This window comes from Alligator sinensis, unplaced genomic scaffold (genome assembly GCF_000455745.1).
Source record: "Alligator sinensis unplaced genomic scaffold, ASM45574v1 scaffold409_1, whole genome shotgun sequence".
NCBI lineage: Eukaryota > Metazoa > Chordata > Crocodylia > Alligatoridae > Alligator > Alligator sinensis.
The window spans coordinates 1,700,936-1,723,645 of NW_005842284.1; the positions used below are offsets into that span (position 1 = coordinate 1,700,936).

At 42.6% G+C, this 22,710-nt stretch overlaps 1 protein-coding gene across 1 annotated transcript in view; it reads left to right on the forward strand.

Annotated features, from left to right (window-relative positions):
• Positions 1–22,710, forward strand: part of ISX (intestine specific homeobox) — a gene marked incomplete at its 3' end in the record, with an annotated part of 27,253 nt that overhangs the window by 2,189 nt on the left and 2,354 nt on the right. The window contains exon 2 of the mRNA XM_014521982.2: positions 6,758–7,009. Coding sequence (XP_014377468.2) covers positions 6,758–7,009 — 252 coding nt within the window. The remainder of the gene's footprint in view (positions 1–6,757; positions 7,010–22,710) is intronic.

The window sequence follows — 22,710 nt, forward strand, 5'->3', positions numbered from 1 at the left end:
ACCAGTGATGAGGAATGCCAGAATAAATCAACCCCCAGTGTTTTATCAGTATCATTTTACCAGCTCCGCACAGGTCTGCACCACCTGGTGATTAAAACATCCAGCGGACAGTCTACAGTAGTGGTTGAACCATGAACACTGTTCTTAGCAAGGCAGTGGCAGGAAAATTCCTAAAGACCGGCACTACAGACATGGCATTGGTGCTGGCAGCACCAAACCCATTTCCTGAATCATGAAAGAGCAGTTTATTTTGCAAAGCCATAAAGGGATTCTGAACATGCAGTTTGGGAAAAATAAATAAAATAAACGGTTCATTCTCATCCAAAACCGGATGACTGAACTGTTTTTAACAATTGGAGAGAGGCATGGATTCTTATGGGTGATATCTTTTAGTGGAGCAGCTGTATGATTGGGATAGACATGGACAAGCTTTTGTGCATCACAGTATCCTTCCTTAGATCTGTGGAGAGATACAGACAGACCTGAAGAAAAATACTGTAATACCCAAAAGCTTGTCTATGCCCAATAACAGATATCACTCACAAAAAGTCTTGCCTCTTGCATATTTCCTGGACTATCACAGCAACATCACTTCAACACTACCTTTAACAATTTGGGACACTTCTGTGTCCTAATTGAGACTCACAGGTCAATAGATTTTTGTAGCATAGATAGGACTATGCATTAACTGTGGTATATTTGGGAGTGTAATGCTGGAGATACCCACCCCTGTTTCCATTCATATTTAAGCTTGTCAGTGCCAGTACTAGCTGTGACAAGTCTTTACATAGGATTCTAAGGATGGCTGGGATTCTTATTACTGCATATCAACACAAATACATTTTCACAGCAGACTGTTCCAGCTGAGAGCACAGTTAGTTCTTTGCCTCGCAAGTGAGGCAGCAAGCACAGCAAGGCCCATCCCTTGACTTGATGGATTGTAATTTGTATTTCTTTTTTTGTTTAAAAGCACAAACAGATCAAGCTCAAGCTGAGGAAATGTCATCAGCTAGAAAGAGACTCTAGCTATAGAAAGAGCATATGACTCTTCTGTCCACTACTGAAAAACAATAATAGATCCTTCACATCTGCTGCCTGCTAAATGAATGCCATTACCCATATGTTTATTGCAATATAAAATATATATTGTAAGTAACAATAGCTCTTAATATTTTATAGGCACAAATATTAGATAATTAATCACTAGAACATGGAAAAACTAAATAAATTATGTAGGGATCCCCACAGGACCTTGCTATAGTCCCTGAATTGGGGTAAAACGGTAGGTTCTCTACCATTTTAGGTACCTGGTAACCCCATTATTCAGGGCTCTTACTAATTACTTGTTGAAGTCTTAAAGGATTTTTTTTCTCTTTAAGAATACCACTGCTTTCTGGGGTAGGAAACAGGGTTCACTTTCTTCTGAAGCACTAAAACACAGCCACAGCTAAGAAAGAGGATTTTTATTGGAACTCTGCTGAAGTTATTGCTGGTACTTAGAAAACTTAGAAGTTTCTGAAGTTCCTTGGACTTGCACTTAGGGCCATAGCAATCAGCAGATTTGAAGTCAGGAAGGAATTTTTCCACTAGGTCAGTGCCTCATGGACTGCAGAGATTTTGTCTTTCTCAGTAATGTGGTGCATGATCCTCTTCCTCAGATCTTCTCAGCATATATTAACCAATAACTTCCCTGACATTTCAGTAGCAGGGCAGCATCAGTGCCCTCATCTCATCTGCTTTGCACGTGATGAGTTGTTCTTGATGTTTCAGGTATCGTACATTGTATTTATGTGTAAAGGTTGAAGCAATGAGTTTGGTAATTCCTTCAGTAAATAGTTGCCTAGACATGCAGGGGGACAGGCCTCAAAGGTCCAAGATGCCCCTTCCACTCCTATGTTCCTTGGAAGCTACAAACATTATTTTAATTTTTATTATATTAATTTATTATATTAATTATTTTATTATTGATGAAGTGGCTTTAAAATGCAAGACAAAGTTTAAGCTTTTTGATTGTTAGGCAACAACAACATACATATGTTAACATCCCAACTAGATGCCTATGTTAATGGCCTTTTCACTTCTCCAAGTAAAAACTCTAGTTTCTCCATATAAGATTTATTTCCAAACAGCAATGGAGCTCCGTAAACCCTACATCTCAAGACGATTGCTTCAGTTCATCAAACGATGAGTCCACATTGGTTCCATGCTGCACCCTGGAGTGCCCATGAAACACATGCCACCCACTCAGTCCAACCCCTCTGGATCAACACCAGATAATGAGGCAATGTAGCTGCCTTAGAGCAATGTCAAACACCGGACATGCTGATTGGCGTATGTTCAAGGCTGCTCTGAGATGTGGTGTAGACTTGCCCAAAGGCACTCAACCTTGAGCCTTGGTCTGAAATAAGCTATGTACTCACGCAGCCCGTTGCTGATGTATTTACTGCTGGTTGAGAGGGGAGTAGGGGCATTTATGGTGTGGAATGAAATGCACTGGACAACTTGCAGGGAATTCCAAGACTGGAAGAGCAGGCACGGGTGTGGTACAGGTTCCAGCTGCATTACCAGAAGTCTATGTGCTTCAGGAGTGGAATTATAGGAGGTGCTGGAAGCCAGTGCTCAGATATACTAGGGATGGTGGGCAGGACCAGAAAAACAGAGGACAGAGTAGGTCAGAATTGAAATGCACTGGTAGAGTTTATGTAGGCCTTTCCTAAGACAAAAATAGATGCAGCTCAGGGATGAAATGTACTGCTAGTGCCTTGTGAGAAGTGTGTGCAGCACCTGTCCACAGGCTGCTATGATCTATGGGTCTGATGCATAACCCATCGGAGTTAACAGAAATTTGTTTGATTGACTTCAGTGGGATTTGTGTAAAGGAGCATACGCTCTCCATCCCTCACACTCCTCGCTGCTAAGAGTCATATAATTCACTTTGAAAAACTTACTGCAAGGTGATGCCAAGCTCCAGCATGGGATCCATGGCATAGTGGACTTGGCCAGGAGTTCAAACAATTCCTGCAGAGCTCAAGATGGAACACTCTGAAGTGGAAGCCAGTTTCCCCCAGTTCATTATATTTAATCTTTAGTTTCTCCCACACTGCAGATCAGGCAGGGATCAGGGAAAACATCAGCACGTCAGGCAAGAAAGACAGAGCAGAGCAGGGGAAGGGGATCAGAGTGGCACTCAGGGGAGAGGTCAGTGCTTATCTTGTGGCACGCCTGCCAAAAGGTTGACCACTGCTGCCCTAACGTCTCTGCCTGTCATCTGCTGAGTAGACTGCCAGGACTCTGATAACTTTTCTTAGGCAAGAATTACTGAAGGATTAGGTCCTTTTAACTGAAAAGGGGGAAGTTCTGCTACCTTCTGTGATGGGTGATGTGTTTCATGGCCTGACCCACCTTCTACTGGAATTCATGGGAGCTTGATTTCAGCAGGCATAGAAATAGGCCTGAACTAAAAATGCTTGTCCTTCACTTCCTCTCATTCTGACATTCCACCAGTAGGAACTTGTTTGAACTGTCAGGCTGGCATAAGCAGGAGACTTTGACCATATGGGACATTATTGTTTGTGTAGCAGTTAAAGCAGGAATATTGGTTTATGCTTGCATTGTTTCTCATTGTGCAAGAGGTGTTCAAACACACAGAAATTCACTCTTACTACCCTGCAAAATCTGAATAAGTTGTTTGCTTGCTTTGCCCCTAAAAGTACTCCACCCACTTTATTGCAAAGCAGAAGACAGATAAAGAAATATAAATGAGCAGGTTACACCTGGTCAATATCGCCACATCACTCAGCTCATAAAAAATAAATCCAGTAATCCACCCACTTGCTTTTTTAAAGTAATTAGGAATTGAACCACAGGTGGAGAACAGAAAAGGGAAACCTAAAAAAACCCAACAACAAAAAAACAAAACAAAAAAACTTTGCCCCACATTGTGTAATATTCTGGCAACAAGAGAGATTTACCATCCTTACCTGAAATTTTCCACCATTTCCTGTGCAAATGAAAGCCATACCAGAAAGGCCATTCTGAGTCAGCAGTCAAAGCCCTTTCTCTGCATATCAGTAACAAGCATCCCAGCTGGTGCCAGGCTGAAATGTTACCATCCTTGCAGCAAAAAGCTGCATTCACCAGTGGAAATTTCACTCTGGATCAAATTCATAAATACCTTTAAAACAATTCTCTGCTGAATATTGTCCGGGGGGGGGGGAACTGCTTTATAAAGCTGCCACCCCAACCAGACTATTCGTTCACTGAAAGAAGTAAGAGTGTTCATCAACAATATAAAGCTCAGTAAGGAAACTGCTGAAGAAATAGTCCAGGCCTCTCAATTTCCACTCTGGTGCCTCCAAGCAAAATATCATCCTTTCTCCCTGTATCCATGTTCTCTCATCAACTCCCTGTCTATCATGATTCCAACCAACACCCCCTGAGCTACTGAGTTTACAAACCCACCTGCTATGCTTATTCCATCCCACTTTGCCTCCATGATGTTGTCAATGGATGCCTGCTTCTGGTCTTCTCAGTCTTTTACTCAAACCCCCATAGATACAAGATGCTCTTTTGTCTGTCCTCCCCTTTTCCCACCTAGTCTTTTTCTTTCCTTGCTTAACAATGTCTTTTTTGAAGCATATGTCATGACCATTCACTTTGTTATCTGAGCGCTTGAGAGAGATACATTATGACCTCTTGGGCCTGGAGGATTGAAGGACAGGATGTCATGTCATAATGGGACTGTAAGAGTGATGTTGTAGCCATGATGGTCCTGGAATTATGTGAGAGGCAAGAATTTTTTGGGAGTGGTAAGAATGCAAGACAAGGTGACCTGATAAAGAATGCCTTGCTTTCAAAAGTTTCTCTAACTTTATTCCAATCATGCCATTAGTCCAGTAAAAGATATCACCTCCCCAAAAATACCTGCTTCCAGTCATGTGATAATGTAATTTAACTGCTTCATATATGGGCAAACACCACCCCCATAAAACCCAAAGCATCCTATCTTATGTGTTTCTCTGGCCACCATCACTACAATACTTAAGCACCTTGTAATTCATCCTCACAACACACATAGGAGGGAAGAAAGTGGCATTATCACCATTTTACAGATGGAGAGCTGGGGGGCTGAGAGGCTAGATGACTTGACCAGAGTTCACAGGAACTCTGAAGCAGAAGAGATACTTGAACCCAGGTCTCCCTGACCTAGTGACATCTATACAGGACCATTCTCCTTTCTTACATAGCCAATTTTTTTTTGAACAACAGACTAATTTTAATCACTAACTCCAAAATGAAAAGACCCACAGAGGAACAAAGTAAACACCAACTCACACAAACCTCCTCTTGCCAGCTTTTGAGTGAAGGGTTGAACCTTGCCTCAAGCTTAAAAAGTCAACCAACTCGGCCTTTATGCAATTGTATGTAGAAGTCTCTCCAGAGATTTGTGATAATTTGAAGATAACTTTTGAACAATTGTCCTTTATTGACAGGAGGCTTTGGGTAATTTCCAAAGCTCTTCCAAGCATATTTTCTTCATGCCAGCTTGTGCTCTCTGATACTATTGTGCAATTCCCACTGAGGTAACTGTGTGTTTCTCTGAGGACGGAATTGGGTTCTTTGTCTCAAGGTAATATCATTTCCATTGCTTTGATGGTGGTTACAAATAGAAGGGTACACATTTCAAACATAAAACATAAAGCCTAAAGAGTTAGGGACTTTGTCAAGGCCAGAGCTTACACCAAAATTACAGTATAATACATATTAAAAGTCAAGGTTTCTTTCTATACAAATTGTCAGGCAAAAATCACATTACCATGGGGATAGGCTCACCAAAACTAGATTAAAATTTGGCAAGATTATACTCTCCTGAAACTGAAACAGGAAAGGAACAACAGCCAGGGTCCTCGCAATATTCATCTTTATAATAGGACAAAATCGTGCCTGACAATCAGATGGATGGTCTCTCAGTAGTACTCCTTGCTATCAAGCCAGAGAAATATGAGGACTTCAAGAATCAGGGTCAGTTCAAGTCCACTGCAGGTAAATTGATAAGGACCAGTGAGTAAAAGACAACTTGGATGACTACTCTTTAGATGGCTCTCCACACAGCTACCTCTTCAGAACCGATGGAGTGGTGTTAGCCGCCTGTGCATGCAGCTCCCTCTGAAGCTTTTCAATGAGAAAGATGAGTGTGTAATGAATGGTCAGAGTTTCAATATTCCTCAGGGCTAGACTTGCAAGTGCACAGCACCACCAGGTGTGAGTAGAGTTTCAAAAGCACGCACGTCTCCATTTGTACACCTAATGAGGTTGAACAACTGGCATCCAGTAACTCCTGTTGGGACACTATTGGCCAAACACCAAACACTTAGAAGCCTAAGTGGGTGCTGTGCTTTCTTGAACATCTGGTCCTGCTCACAGGTACAGCCTTCTTTTGAAAATCTGGCTTGTGGGGCCTTGCAAGTGGAAAGAATGTAGTCAAGTGAAAGAGAGATGTTGGATCTGTGGGGATTACAGGTCTGCCCAAACATGTGCTCACACCAAAAATGTCAAGGTAACAGGTCATCCTAGCCTTACCTCACAGTTCAGCATGATTTAGTGCATTCCTCCTGATGTCTAGCTTGCCTTGTTCAAGTCTCCTTGCCTGCCTGTCTACCAGTCAAAGTATAAGTGCTAACATTTCTTGCTTTATTGCAGCTGAAGGGTAGTATCCCTCTGCCTGATATAAAGCAATCCTTTACTGTACTCTTCACAGATTGCAGCAATGCATGGAAATCATACAATGACTCATCTTCAACAAAGATGCTGAGTAAAGCCACATGCTCTGCCCCCAGGACCAACATGAACATGCTGCAGCCAGTTCACTGCCGGAGATCTACTTCTGTGGATACAAGCCCAGCTGCCTTTCTGAGTGAAGATGAAGTACATGAGCACTTAGAAGGCAAGAGAAAACATGAGGAGGAGGAAGACCCACTGTGTGATTTCCCAGCTGACCATTCACTTCATGGTGAGTCTTCCCAGGTCACACCTCTTTGATGGATAATTTAAATCCACATATTATCTCACAGGTCTCCCTAAGAGGTCAAGATCCAACAATAATAAGTACATGTCACAAGTTCTACCATACCTCAGTCCCTGATTGAGTCACAAGGACTGTATCTAGGACCAAAGCACAAGCTGCTCCCACTTCAGCTTAAGAACTAACTTGACTAGTAGTAAACCATGGCAAATGGCTATCTGTGGCATGAACACCCTTGACCAATGTGCCACTTAACATAAGTGTTATCTGTGGTAGCTGTGTGGTGAATGTTGACCTTCATAATAAACAAGTTACAATGCCTTGATAGCGCATTAGGTAAGATGCAAACAGAATTTTTAAAAAATGGAGTCAGTACCACACTAGCTAAAGAAGGAAGTATTGAGATGATAAGCAGCAGTCATGGGAAGGCCAGACTGGTTTTTGCTGCTCAATATAGATATTCCCAAAACAGTCACTGCAGAATTTTCAAAAGTTCAGTGCAGGTAACTGCACAATTTTTTAGGCCCCTGAAAATAACATGCTTCAAGGACATAAGATGACAACACTGGCTTTACTGAAAAATCTTCTACCCCTTTTTCTTAGCAAATATTCTGAAGGTTATAAGGTAAACACACTTCTCTAGGGATAACCCTGTGAGATGCATTTGAAGTAAAGAGCTGACTTCTGCTGCCTTTACATTAAATGGATGCCTTGCCAGAGAACGCAGTGCAGAGCAGAATCAGACTGCCAACAGTAATGATACTCCTACCAGCCGAAGCTCATCATCTTGTCATAAGGAATTGAAGGGAGAGCCCGCTGATGGAAGCAGCGGACCTAGCTCTCTCTCTCTGGCACTGATTAGACACTCACAGGAAGAACTTAGTGAAAGTATTTAAAATAAATACTTATTTACATTGGAAGGACTCCCAAGATGCAATGGAGAACTGAAAGCACGTTTCCCCCATGCTAATGGGGACCTTAAGCCCAGTGTTCCCGTTTTGCACTCTCTCTGCTTAAATCATACAACATTAAAGATTCACTGCTGTTAAACTGGGACTAAAATAGGCAAGAAACTGATTACTACTATTGGCACTGGATTTGTGACCAAGATACCTTATTCTGGGTGGACCCAAACCCTCAGACTAACCACAACTTCTTCTTGCCATAATAGGCAAATGTTATTGATACACAGAGTAAAAAGAGTAATGCAGGCAAGGCAAACAAAATACCGCTCCCCACCCTATTTTATCTACCAGTTCCAAGGTCCACAGAGGAAAGATACTCCTGGCCAGTATGTGAGCTTCACTCTGTGGTTCTTTCTTGAATGTCAGCAGTCTTGGAGGTCGAGGGCCAATGGGGTGGGTGAGATGGGCTGGTGGTGCACCCTCTGTCCATGGTGGCCTTCGATTCACCCAAGAGGGCCTTTTGCTGCTCTGAAATCCCTCTTTTGTATTCTTACTCCTCTGATGACCCTTCATTTATGGGTACCATAGATTTTTTTTCCCTGTAGTCATCATCATACTGTCCATTTTCTGATCTGTCAGCATATTCCTTTGTTTCCACAAACCCATCACATGCACACATCTTAATTTGGTCATTTACTGGTGTCTTAATTTGAGCATGCCTGACTTCCTAATTTAGTCTGTCCACCAAAACCGGAAATGCCAGGGTTTTGCAGCTAGGCACTGTGACCTGGCGCCAATGCAACAGGTTCCCTTATCATCTTTGTTATGGGTTTTCAGGGAACACCATGCAAATTTCACAGCCTGTTTGTCTATTGGCCTCAGGCAGGGGTGTCCACTTTGTCACAACCAGGCTTTTAGAAACCAGTTAACCCTTGCTGTTCCCCTGGATCATTGTTCTAGTACAATGTCTACTTTACCTACAAGCCAATTCCTAAAAGCAAACCTCTAAATATCATTTTCTAGCCTTCAACTACTAGTTCCAGAAATTATTTGGGTGGGCAGGCCCTTTCCATAACAGTTTTCATGATCAGCCATGATGAAAACTCCACTTTAAACTAATTCCTTCTTATCCTATTTAGTAACTGGAGCAAACCTGTAGTCTTAAGCTCTGCAGCTTTCTAGAGAACAGGTTCCTGCACCTACTAAAGGATTCTAGATAGACCATTGGAATGGTAGGGTATTTGGGATCCAGGTCATAGGGCCTGCCCTGCATCAATTTCAACCAATACTCTTGGACGTTTGGATTTAAAAACTCCGCCTACCAATGTACCCACCTCGAAGCCCCCAGGTGCCCTTCCACCACTTACCTTTATAATCTTTGAGCAAAGAGGGTAGGCAGCCTTCCCCCATTGTCCCCTATTCTCTGTCCCCTAGCAGCACCTAATACTCCCTAGCACATCATAGCTAAGGCATTCCTTGGAAACAGAAGCTACCACCCTAAGGATTCTGATTCTTCTCTGCAATCGAGCTCACAAATGAAACAGTACTTGCAGTGGGATCAGAAGGGTTTCCCTGGTCCTTCTGCCCTATGAAAGTGGGCAATGCATTTCCTTTCCCCTCAAGAGCCTTTAAATTGTGGGGACGTGAATCCTCACCTGGGAACTCACCCCATACCCAACACCTAGTTTGAAATAACTCCTTGGTAATCTGAGAAGGAAACTACCAGACTTCAGAAAGGAGCAGGCAGGTGGTGTGTAAGACAGCTAGAAAAAATAAGCCACTTCTATAGATAACTTTCAAGGGGAGGTATATTGGGAGAAAAAGAAGGCATTTGGGCTGCATGACCAGTAGATGAAAGGCTGATAACTGAAGCACCAACAAGACCCACCTCAAGTTTAGATTGGTCTTTGATTTCCAGACAAAACCATCACAATATGGCATCACGGGTTATTAAATCGTCCAGTAAGGTGGCCTCTGCCATTAAGGGGTTTGGAAATAGAGGGTCATTTATAATAAACAGAATTATAGCCCTATCGTGCTTGATTTATTTTGAGTAGTACCTCTTACACTTTGAACTTCAAGACTTGCTGGCATAAGCAAAAACAGCTTGAACATCCCTTTCAGAGAGCCCAGTTCTCCTGCTCAGGGGATGTCAAACCCTTCATTCCTTGATGTCATATCCTGGAGGCTGAGGGAAGAACTGGGGCAAGATATGCTAGTTATTCTATGTGATGTCTCCTTTCATTTTGCTATATTTTTGAGGTGGATACCACAGTTATAATATGAATGATATAGCCACTTTGCTTAACAGTTGGCTCTAGCTGCTGAGCTAATGGAATCTGCTCTCTAAGGTGGCCAGTAGGGGTGTGCAAAACAGGCCCTATTCGATCTGGATTTGGATTCGGCCTGAATCGGGGACAGCGATTCAATCTGTTGATTTGGATCACTGTCCCTGATTTGATTCTGCCAAATCCGAATCTGACGGTTCAATGCTGATTCAGTGAACCAGCGATTCGAACACAGGCACAGCTTTAAAAGTTTTTTCTACATACCTTGAGGTAGCAGCACGGCTCATGATTGCTGCGGTGCTGGGGTGGATGGAGTGTCCCACAGCAGCACGGGGGGCTCTCGAGCGTGCTCGGCAGCGAACCCGGAATTGGACCGGAAGTGCTTCTGGTCCACTTCTGAGTCTGCCGGGGAGTGTACAGGGGGGGCCCCCTGCGCCCCCCTGGCCCAGTGATCGGTCACAGGGGGACCCCAGGTGCCCACTCAGACCCAGGAGGCACCAGTCACCAAGCCGGGGGAGGCATGGGGGTGGCCCCCATCATGCTCCCTGGTGGACCCAAAAGTGCTTCTGGTCCACATCCGGGTCTGCTGCTGAGCACGCTGGGGAGACCCCCGTACTTCTGTAGGACAGTGCATCTGCCCCAGCACCACAGCGCTCAGAGCCCCTGCTACCTAGAGGTATGTAGAAAAAGCATTTAAAGCTGTATCTACATCCAAATCACTAAATCTGTCTGAATCTCTCCGAATCGATTTGGAGAGATTAAAGGGTGCCTTGATTCAATTTGGATTTGGAGATTTGGCCACCAAATCAGTCTGAATCTCTGCCAAATCAAAACAGGGACCAAAGCTTCACACCGCCCTAGTGGCTAGATAAGGAAAGGCTATGTTTTGGAGGTTTGTAGGCTGTGTGCAAGTTGCTGATGGGGATGGCTCTTTGTGAAATGATTCATCACTGGTATTTTAGTACAGGCAATGATCAGCAATTATCGTACCAGCTAGCACTGCCGTGGTTTTAGCACAAAACTTAAATGCAAGTGGGACAAATGCTTTACTGATGTAAACTGGTGTCACTCCATTGAATAAAGGCAGACTAAAAAAATCCAAACACAGTCCCTTCTAGACCAGATCTTGAGCACTGCTGTGGATGAACAGGTTTGGAAAAGTAATTGCTTGGCAGACAGCTATATGTATGTTTACGCACAGGCAATGGTCCTAATCCTCACCTGCAACCGAAGAACATTCAGTGCACCTGAATAACAGGAGAACAGCGCAAAGGTGATATTATTGCATCACTAATCCTGTAGGCATTCTCTGCTGAGCTAGACTTCTGGCACAGAGTAGAGCAGCCTGACGGCCTCGCTTGATTGCGCTCATTAGGCATTGTCCCAAAGGACTGGGGGTTAGTAGGGCAACTTGAACACATTCCTCTCCCCTAGCTAGGCCTCCTACATTAACCACAGAGAGGGGATGGCTTAGGAGTCGCTACCTCAGCTTGGTATCTGCCACAGAGTTCCCTTTGTGATGCAGGCCCTCTAGGAGTTGCTAAGACCGGTTTTAGGACAACTTTTTTCTTCTGAAATGGCACAATATTGACTCAAGATAGGAGGAAAAAAAGGCTCCAAACATATGATGTGATCAAGTTTGTATCACTGTACAGGTCATGTCTACATGTGCCCCTGACTGCACAGTTGGTACTGTGAAGTCCGAGCAGTGCACGAGTCATTTTCCACTCTACCGCACAGTAGCAACGAGCTACTGCACAGTAGCAGCAGCATCATGGTTAGTAACCGCCAACGTTACGTTGCTGTAGCTTGTCACTATGGTGACATAGCATCTCGTGTAGACGTGCCCTGTGAGAACTTTTAACTGTTATTTTGTTATTTCTAATTTGTGTGAATTGAAATCTGTAATGTTTATGCTTGGGATGTCTTAGAAAAAAAGAAAAGGGACCTGACCAGAACTATGGAAAGTGCTTTTCCTGTAGTCTCAGAAAGGTTTTCGGTGGATATTGCTGCCTTTTTGTAGGATACTTTTAAACCTATCTTACAAAAACTATCCCAAGAGTATAACAGCAGCTACACCTGGTCCCAGCCTCACGTTATATCAGAATGAGGAATAGGGTTTCAGTGATCTACATATTTAAGTTTGAGATTTTCTACTGTTGCCTGTCAGTGTAGTATTGGAATCACTCCTTATAAAATTAATGCAATAATCAAGTCTCTCATAGACTTAATGGAGCCTCTGGCAAGTCTCCCTTACCCAGATCAGAACCTGGTCAGACTCCAGGTTCACCTGAGGTTCTTCAGAAGACTGTTCCATATAGGGATCCCCTTGACTGCAAATGTTTTATTACCCCCCCACCCCTCCCTCAAAGGCCTTGTCCTGGGCTTTATGATCTGCATTGTCCCTCAGGAGTGCAGCTGACTCTGATAGACCATTCACTCTTCAGAGTAGCTAGGGCTTGGTCTGCTTATTGCTTTGAAGATTAGAGGCACAGGCTTAATCTGGCATCAGAAACTGATTGCGAATGAGTGCAAGGACTTCAGCACAGGCCAAAAGTGTTCCCTGTAGCCTATACCACGGAGTAGAAAAGCTAAAAATGCTCAGAGATATTCACTGAGTATGCTTAGCAGTGATTTTTTATGCATAGATGCTTTATTTTCATGTTTTTTCCTTCAAGCTTAGCAATTCCCCAAGGAACATAAGCCACATACTGAAGTTTGAAGGGGAGTTTTATTATTAGCACTGGCAAATGAACAAGAATCATGCCTGCTTACTGCCAAAATCATGCATGGAATATGTAAGTGTGTCCTTCGCTAGGCACGATCTTTGCAGGCAGCCTTGAATAACTGATCCTTCTCTGGTCTGCCTTCCCCCTATTAACATTTCTTATACATCAGTATAAGTGTATATTAACATTTCTTATACATCAGTGTTTTTTTTTATTTAGACAGAAGTATTGCATTTTTAAGAGTCATAAATCTCTCCCCCCCTCCACTTGGATCTTTATCATGTGTTTAAAAAAAAGAGATTGGGGTGCTGCTACCTATTAATATTTGCATTACTATAATTTCTAGAAGCCCTGGTCATGGACAGGAGAATCCATTGTATTAAGTGCTATACAGACACTGAACAGTCCTTGTCCTGAAGAGTTTAGAAATATACGTAATCTCAGCTTCCTTACTGATGACAATCACCTGACAGTCCTGGACATTTTTAGCTTAGAGTTCATGCACATTCTTTGAATTCACAAACTTCATTGCCATGGTCTCCACTCAGAGCAGAGAATATGATCTGACAGCAGAAGCACCAGAGAACGATCATAGTTTTTCACTGTAAAGCCAGACCTATTGTTAATACATTAATACCCAGATTCCGAAGATGTAGGGCACAGCCCTTTGTAGAGGGGAGGGACCGAGCACAGGGGAAGTAATGGGCGTGGAATTGGTATCCATAGTCACTAGTAGGGGAAGTGGCTGAAGTAATGGGGGTGTGAGAGTGGCCAACTTTACTACTGTGGGGGATAAACCCTAAGTATTTGGGTAATACTACATTAATAGATAAAATGCCTTTATAAGATACTTTATAAATGTTACTCTAACTTGCTCATTCATTTGCTGCCTATAAATATAATAATTCCCTGGGTCTTGCGCACTACACTGGTAGAAATGTAGTAGGTATATTTCCAACTCTGCATTTTTTGGTGGATCTACACTGGAAGCTGGTCCTCTCCCTTGTTATTCTTTCAAGATCAATCCTGTTTCTCACCATTCCTCCTGGTTATTAATTGGAATACATACCAGTTAAATTGTCCCCTCCCATTCCTTAATATGTGCATGTGCAAGGATCAGGGATGGCAATGAGTGCTACAACAAACATCTCTGTGGACAGAGCTTGTATCCAGGGTCATTATTTTTTAAATAAAAAAGAAAAAGAGCCAAGATTTAATCCTTCCCTTCTCTTCCTCCCATTTTCTTGGGATTTTGGATAGTGAAGGCACATTTTCCAGAGGCCAGTTTGTTCTCGATAACAGAACATCTGTATTGTGAGGGTTTGTAAGTTAATGACATTTTTGATAAGTTTATCTCTAAGGTCTTCTGAGTCTTTTATTGGTTTTCCCCAAATTGTCTGAAAACTTTTCATTACAGCCCCAGGAGGTGATGTTTAATTATTGCACTTTAAAATTGAGGGCATACCTTTTATCTATTGTTCTAGCAAAACCTGTATCCTATATCAGGTAGCAGCAAAGGTGACAAAGCAAGGTAATGATGGGATCACATTGTGTAGGAGGGAGCAGGGACCCTGATTGAGATGGGGAGGTAAGCAAGTATGCCTGACTGATGTGTAAAGGTTTGCAGGTGCGAGTAATAACACATAGCTGGAACAAGCTAGAAAATGCGCTGTCTGAGAAACCTATAATAAGCTCAGCTCTCTACGCTGAACAAATGGTAAGTTTCTTACAGAGTTGGCTGCACAGTATATGGTTTCCAACCTACCTTCCAACTGGAAGCCATCATTTGATTAGGTCTGTTGGTTCTTCTTAAGGAATCATTGTTGGTGAAAGTAATTAAGACTAGAGTTTGGCTCACACTAAAAGGCACAAAAAGCAACCATTTCGCCAGAGCTCAGTTGCTGAGATTTGATTTAATCAAGAAAGGAAATTGCTTGTACATGACAGCAAAGTTCACTTTGGCTTGAAATGATTCACAATGCATTGGTCAGCCAGTCACCAAACTGGGAGAGTACTATGTGACTTAGATGCCTGCTTGCAAACCAAATTCTGACTCTCGAGCAATGGAATGAATGTAATCAGTACAGGGGGTTGCAAGAACTCTATAGCCAACAATTTCAGAGAATCAAAGCATGCATAAAAAGCCATGCTCCCTTTCCATTCAATTTCTAGCTGAAGAAACGGCTAAAATCATCATGGGCTAGAGAGTCAGATGTCATACATCATGCTCCTATTAAGAGGTGTAACTTCCAGCATGCCAAAAGTAGCACCAGGGAGGCTCCGTGAGCTTCCTCTCAGATCATGCTCCCCCCACCCTAATTTCCCTTTGCCACTTCTGGCAGTCGGTATTTGCAACTTGTGGGAGACTATTGTCCAGGACTGCTCCAAGAGGAGAAGGAGTCTGCTGCAAGGATATCAGTGCTTATGGTGACAACAGGAGATGGAAAAGTGGGAGCAGCAGAAACAGTGTGTTGTGGACTGAATCAAGAACTCAAGAGCCACCCACCCTGCACAGAAACACATGCCGGAGTTGCAATAGAGTCTGTCGATCCTGAATCGGCCTCCATCAGCCACCTTCAGACCCACAGATAAAGCAATTGTGGAAGACGATCATCCTCAACTGCAAGGGATTACCAGTGACTGGTGGTTTATACAAACAGAAATTGCAACACTCCCAGGCAGGCTAGTCAACATTGGGGTGGGAGCCGGGGCTTCATCTGCTACCTACTTGCCTGTTCCAGGAAAGAAATAAAATGGCACACAGCTCTACTCACTTCTGCCTCCATGTGCTCAGCCACTGTGCAGTGGTATAAGAGGAGTTCTTGCTCCCTTGAACAGGTGCATTGTCTAAGTCACAACCTGCTCCTAGCAAATTGTTTGCAAAAAGTCCTTAAGCCAGCCTTAATTTCTCTTGATTTGTGTGACAGGCTGCACTGCTGGGTGGTTGCAAGCTAGTCACTTTACCTCTTGGTACCTCAGGATCATTCCCCCTTTCCCCCACCTCTGCCCCATATCCTGTGAAATGATTCTGACCTTCTTCATAGAGTATTTAGAGACCTACTGAGAAACAACTCCATATAGGGAGCTAATTATAATCTTGTACAGTTTTGCTGATGGTGAAAGAAACTGAAATGGGCAGTAAGTGAGGCTTTTTTTCCTCTCAGTTCCCTACTGTTTCCCCATGTGCAGAATCACCTACACATGTGCACACATGCATGCATGCATGTATGCAAGTATGCATGTGCACACACACACACACACACAGTTTTCTAGCTTGTATTTTGTGGACAGCTCTTGAATAAGCAGAACCTTACAAATTCTAGTAAGAAACTTCAGCAACTATTTCTCAAGTTTCTGTGAGAACAGCAGTTATTTCGCCAAAGGCAAACAGGCTGTCAATTACCATTAAACTTTTTTATGGTAATTGATTTGATCACTTTATTCTTCAAACATTTCTTCTTCCCCCACTCCCCACTGCATTTTGCTATAGTGCCTTTCACCCGGGCTGGGGCAAAACATGGTCAACACTTAATGGTCTCTCATTAGGGGAAAAGAATGCTCATTATTCTGCTTGCCTAAAGATGTTTCTGACCTGGTATTTTTAGCCTGCTTGCTCTTACTGCCCTGGGTCCCCACATACCAGTTTCTCAGCCACACTATCAGGTGATTAAGTATTATATTCAGTGCCAGGGTGCAGGCAACTTTTGACAGCGTTCAGGATTGAGGGAAAGGAAATCAAATCTTTAAAAGTCTTTGTGTCCTGCTGCTCCATTTCTGAAATGCCTCAACAGATAGCAGCAGGATGCTAAAAGCTACGCTTCACTAACAGAAGTCTCAACCCAGAGCAATTTGTATGTATCCAATTAGAATCAGTCTCACTGACTCTGCCCATCCCTTTTAATAAGGGGTTAGAAACCACTTTAATAAAGATTAGCCACGCTGCCATACTCCTACCTAAACATTGCAGCACAAGGACTTTTAAATCAGTAAGCAGCCTCTTTAACTAGGAGGGGGACCCCTGCAAATAGACACATTTCTGTACATAGACAAACAAATTTGGTTTTACTGCCAGTGAAGCACAACATAATAATCTACATTTTTTTAAAAGGAATAATCACCTTCACCCTGATGCTCAACCAGCACTAACAATTTCACTGAACCATTTAAGCATCAGGGGAAGTGAGCTGAAGGAGCTGGCAGGGAGACCAATGCATCTAGAGTCAACATGAATTAAAAACAGAAAGAAAGAATAAGTCTTTTAAAGGTACTGTTAATAAGTAGGTGCATTGAATAAGTAGGTGCACCTGCTTTTTGAGGTGAGCACCTACTATATATCTATCTATACATACATAGATAGATGTAGATGTAGGTATATGTATATATGTATAAATATATATCTAGATATGTATCTAGAGAGAGAGAACTATATATATAATAAATGAGTGCACCTACGTATTCAAGGTGAGCAGCCAACAGTGGCAAAAGAACAGGTTAGGGACTATTTAGAACAGCTGGACATGCCCAAGTCCATGGGGCTGGATGGGATACGCCTGAGGGTGCTGAGGGAGTTAGCTGATTAACTGCAGAGCCACTGAATATCATCTTTGAAAACTCATGCTGATTGGAAGAGGTCCCAGACAATTGAAAAAGGGCAAATATAGTACCCATCTTTAAGAAAGGGGAGAAGGAGGATCCAGGGGACTACAGTCTCACTTCAGTCCCTGGAAAAATCATGGAGTAGGTTCTCAAGGAATCCATTTCTAAGCACATGGAGGAGGAGAAGGTGATTAGGAACAGTCAGCATGGATTCACCAGGGACAAGTCGTGCCTGACCAACCTGACTACCTTCTATGATGAGATGACCAGCTCTGTGGATGCAGGAAGAAGAGTGGATATGATATACCTTGACTTTAGCAATGCTTTTGATATGGTCTCCCACAACATTCTCACAAGCAAGCTAAGGAAGTATGGATTGGATGAGTGGACTGTAAGGTGGACAGAAAACTGGATCGATCATCAGGCTCAGAGGGTAGTAGTCAGTGGCTCAATGTCTAGTTGGCAGCTGGTATCAAGTGGAATGCCCCAGGGGTTGGTCCTGGGGTCAGTTTTGTTTATTCCATCTTCCAAGGCACTGATGAAGATATTAAAGTGCACCCTCAGCAAGTTTGCAGATGACACCAAGTTGTGGGGAGTAATGGGAAATCCCAGTATCTCAAAAAAGCACAGAGAAAAATAGCAGTGCGGCCCACGTGGTAGCAGCATGTGTCACCTGCAACCAGAGCCTGGCCAGACAGAGCCACACTCTGGCTGCCAGCCAGGCTCCGCATGCCTGGATCCCCACCGCTGCAGCCCTGGGAAGTCCCCAGGTAGGCTGCTGGGGCCAGCCCATGTGCTGGTCCCAGCCTCCCTTACCCCACTCAAGGCAATTTACTGTGTGCTAGAGTGTGTTTGCAGATGAGTGCCTGGGGACAAGTAGTAATGGCACAAATATGTGCTGCTGCTATTTGTTTCCAGGGAAATGCACAGTGCGCTCGTGTGGATGCAGCCATGAAGTGTGAATGCAGTGTTGTAAGCATACCTGAACCAGCTTTCTTGGAGCCTTTGGAGAAGAGCTAGGGCCAGGTCTTCATGGAAGGCTCAAGCTGAGCTTGTAGAACGCATGTTGAAGCTCATGCTTTGCAGTTACAGTGCTATCCACAGAGGCTGTGGAATCTCTATCCTTGGATGCTTTTAAGAGCAGGTTAAACAAACACTTGACTGGGATGGTTTAGACATCCTACCTTGAGTGGGGAGGTGGACTACATGACCTCCTAAGGTCCCTTCCAACTCTACTACTCTGCGATGTTATTTATATTAAAGCTGTCTCAGGTACATCTTTATGTGCTTCAGTTACCTTATGGCAGTACAAATGACCCATTTTCACTAAGCCTGAATGACATAATGGGGATTTGGTGCAAATTACATTTGATCCCTTTGAACTGGGAGCAGGACTAGCTCTAAATGTACTGGCATTGTTTTGCTGGCCTTTCTCCACAGTAGGTCTTAAAGGCCAGGGATCAGAGATGGAAGTGGAATCTAGACTTATGTTTCCACAAAGTTTAGTTGTTTTGGCTTTGGGGTCCTGCTTTTGTCCTAAGCCTATTTATAATTAGGTCTAGACTACAACCGTGGTTATCAATTTTAATGGAACTTTACTGATTTACATAAATTGAGAATCTGGCCCTTTTAATATCCATAGTTAGTTAATGCAAAGGCAGCTGTATCTCTACAACATCCTCACAAACTGACGTATTTCACTGCTTGATACTTGCAGGCTTGGTTTCAGTAGTCAGTTAACCTGTACCCAAATACCTTTCACAGAGCATAAAACACACTTGACTATCTCCAGCTTTTACATAGAGAGCAAGCTTGGAAAACTCATACGTATCCTTATTTCCCCAGAGACTCTGGAACCAAATTTGTAAAGCCAATGTTACAGTTCCAAAATTTTCTAGTCTTATATCTTCCTCCCACGTTCTTTATTAGACTGTAATTTTGAATGCTGTTGTTTGCTATGGGATCTCTCAGCTGAAGTCCCAAGGCAAAGAAAAATCTCAAAGCTAGAGTCAGAAAAATCTCAAAGCTAGAGTCAGAAAAAGTTTCATCATGCAGGGGAGATGTTTTAATGTTCAGTTCCATATTTTTTTAACTAGATTTTTTTGAAGAATGAGAACAACTGATTAGATTTAATTTTTAAAAAAAGCACTCTTCTAGTCTTCCTACCAGCAAAATCTTTGATTAGTTTGCCAACATTTATTTTGCCAGTAATTTCATTTCCAGTGCAATTCAAAGCCAGTTCCCGTGGTCTCTTCTGGCCCATTGTTAGTCTCAGGTTATTTTATTTTGTTTAATTTTGATAAATTTCAAATCTGAGAAACTGCTCTCAGAAATGATACATCCGGGCACTGTAGGTATAGACCCTCATGTAATATGCTTACTCATAAAGAATTCACCAAGCCTCTTGAGAAGCATACCCAAATAGAAGGTCAGGACTATAAGAATAATGCCGGCAACATTTTTTCCAGTTCATGGCAAATCCAATACTATTTATATCAGAGAACTTTACATAAGATACTAGAAGCTCAAGAGCCTTCTGTTTCTGATGGACGTTGTGGATCCTTGGCACTTAACTGTCTGTCCGTGAGACTGGGGGTGTTGGCATGGTCCCTGCAGAGTTGTTTCCTCTGTTCAAACACTGGCATTGTTTCTGACAACACTTAACTGTTCAAAACGTTTGGCCAGATTCTCAGTGGGTGCAAACTGTCATAGCTTCACTAACTTGGCCACACTGATTTATACCAGCTGAATACATATCTTAATATTATCTAGACCATTCTTATAGTAGTGTAAGATTGATGCTGTAGTTGGGATGGTCCAGAAATTATGCAAGAGGCAAGGATTTCTCGGGATGATAGCTTTTATCAGGCCAACTGTTTATCCCATCTGCATAGTTGCTCTAGTAAAAGATATCCTATTAAGAAATCCTTGCCTCGTAGATCATTCTCACATTTTCCTTCTAGAGGAGACTTTGCAGCCAACCCTGTAGACTCAGGAACAGTATTAACCTCTATGAGTCTCAGCTGTACCCCTGATTATTAATGTCTTGATTTTCTGGTTGGTTTTGAGATGTTCTTCTGTTGCTTATACTAGCTTGATTTCTGTGCCCCTTTAGCTGATTAAATTATATCCAATTACCTGTGTACCAAATAACATGCCAGATAGCTGAAAGTCCTTAAGCTAGGTTTTGTGCCTGACCAAAAGCATACATTCCAATTTCTTACCACAATGGATTAGCTCAAGTATGTGTGAACATGTTACCCTTGAAGGATTGACCTACATAACGATTAAAAGTCAGCCAACACAGGTTTTGCTTTTTAGCTCAAATGGAAGAGTTTTGTGGTTCTGGGGCTAAAGATCCTTTGTTATACCCATGATTCCACATAATAAGGTAGAGACCATGACTGTGATTGTATGCTTGCTTTCTGTAAGTAAAGGGCAATCATTTTCTATATGTCTGTACAGTGCTCAGCACAATGGAGCCCTCAACTCATTGGTCTCTAGACACTTGTGCAATATAAATAATTATTAAATAACAGGGTGAGTATAGCATCTAGAATCATGGTTGTGTGATGAAGCATCATCTATCTGACAGAATATTACTATAATATTACTGATCTTGGTTTTCTGCAGTGTCTCGCAGAAGGGTTTGATGGCTGATCAAGCTCATGGAGGCTCAGGGTGAAAATTCTCCTACAAAAGATCCATCACCATGAACAAAGTTCAGTCTATGGCATTCACAAACTGAGTGGAGATTTCAAACTGAGGCAGCTCAGGGTTTCTGTGAGATTTTGACCACTTCTCTCTTCAATATATATATATATGCACAAAACGTTTCTTATTTCAGAACACTGTCTCAATAGTGTCAACAAGATTCAATGTAAATGACATTTGCTCCTTGGGGCTAAAGTCAAGCATACAGATGAGTAGTACGTTGATATACCAGTCAAAAGTTCAGTAGTTTGGCTTTAGCTTTGAGACATGAGTTTTATTAGTCCATACTGAAGCTTGATTCTGAGATGCAGGGATAATGACAAAGCTCATGGCAGTCAATATGTTCGTCTCATGTTCTTACATAACTGGACCCGTTTTAAAAGCATCTCAGCTGTGCCAAAAAAGCTACTATTTCCCAGATCAAATAAATCACCTACTGGTCCCTAACAACTATATCCCAGTAGCCTTGCTGCCAGACTATGTTCTCAAAGCTGGTTATTGATTGGTTTTCCACGTCAGCATGGTAATGATACAGCAGGCAATTCCAATTCAGGCAATTTATGGGCGGTTTTGCCATAGCTTATAGAGCATTTATATTGCCTAAGAATTGGCATGACACATCTTGCCAAGTGTTCAGTCCCCAAAACGGAAAGGTTTATAATAATCAAATATTCAACAAAAGCAGAACAAGTAACTGTTTTTGAGATAGATGACTGTCTTTCCCCAGTTAATTGGTTTTTCTTAGACTGGGTTTCCTGACTGTCGCTTGATATACACTGGGTGATTTAACCAAACTATGGAAGACCATAAGTTATTATTCAGATAAGTGATGTTCTTTATCAAAATAAAAAAATGCATCAGGGACATTATCGGGTGCCTCAGGTCACCAAGCAGCAAAATCATCATGGTTACTAGCCGGATTAGAAACATTAGGGTCACATCACATTTCAGTTTTACAAGTTCAGTAGGAAAAAAAACCCCAACAAACTTTGCAACATTCACAGCTCATCTCTGTACCAGACCACCAGTGGAGGACCATGTAGAGGGGAGTAATAGAAGAGTTTCTACATATATGAACCAGTATTGTAGGACATTGTCAGTGCTCTCATCTCACCTGCTTTTATCGAGGACATGCTTTAGGGCATTTCTGATATATCTGGCTTTGCACCATGTAGTTCTGTGTGTAAGGGCTGGAAGTGGCAATTTTGGGGAATTCTGAGTAAATGGTTACCTGGAAATACTGGGGTCTGGACTCAATGGCAGAAAAGTCCCCTTTCAGTCCTATGTTCTTAATTTGTTGCATCAAAAGATCACCTTTATATTGGGGGGTATGTCCCTTAGCCTTGCTTTGCTGAATGTAAGTCTCATCACAGCAGAACATCCAGCTGAGCTGGGCACATTTTTTCAGTCAACAGATTTCATGGATTTTGTGTCAGTTTCGTCAAAGTATGTAGGGA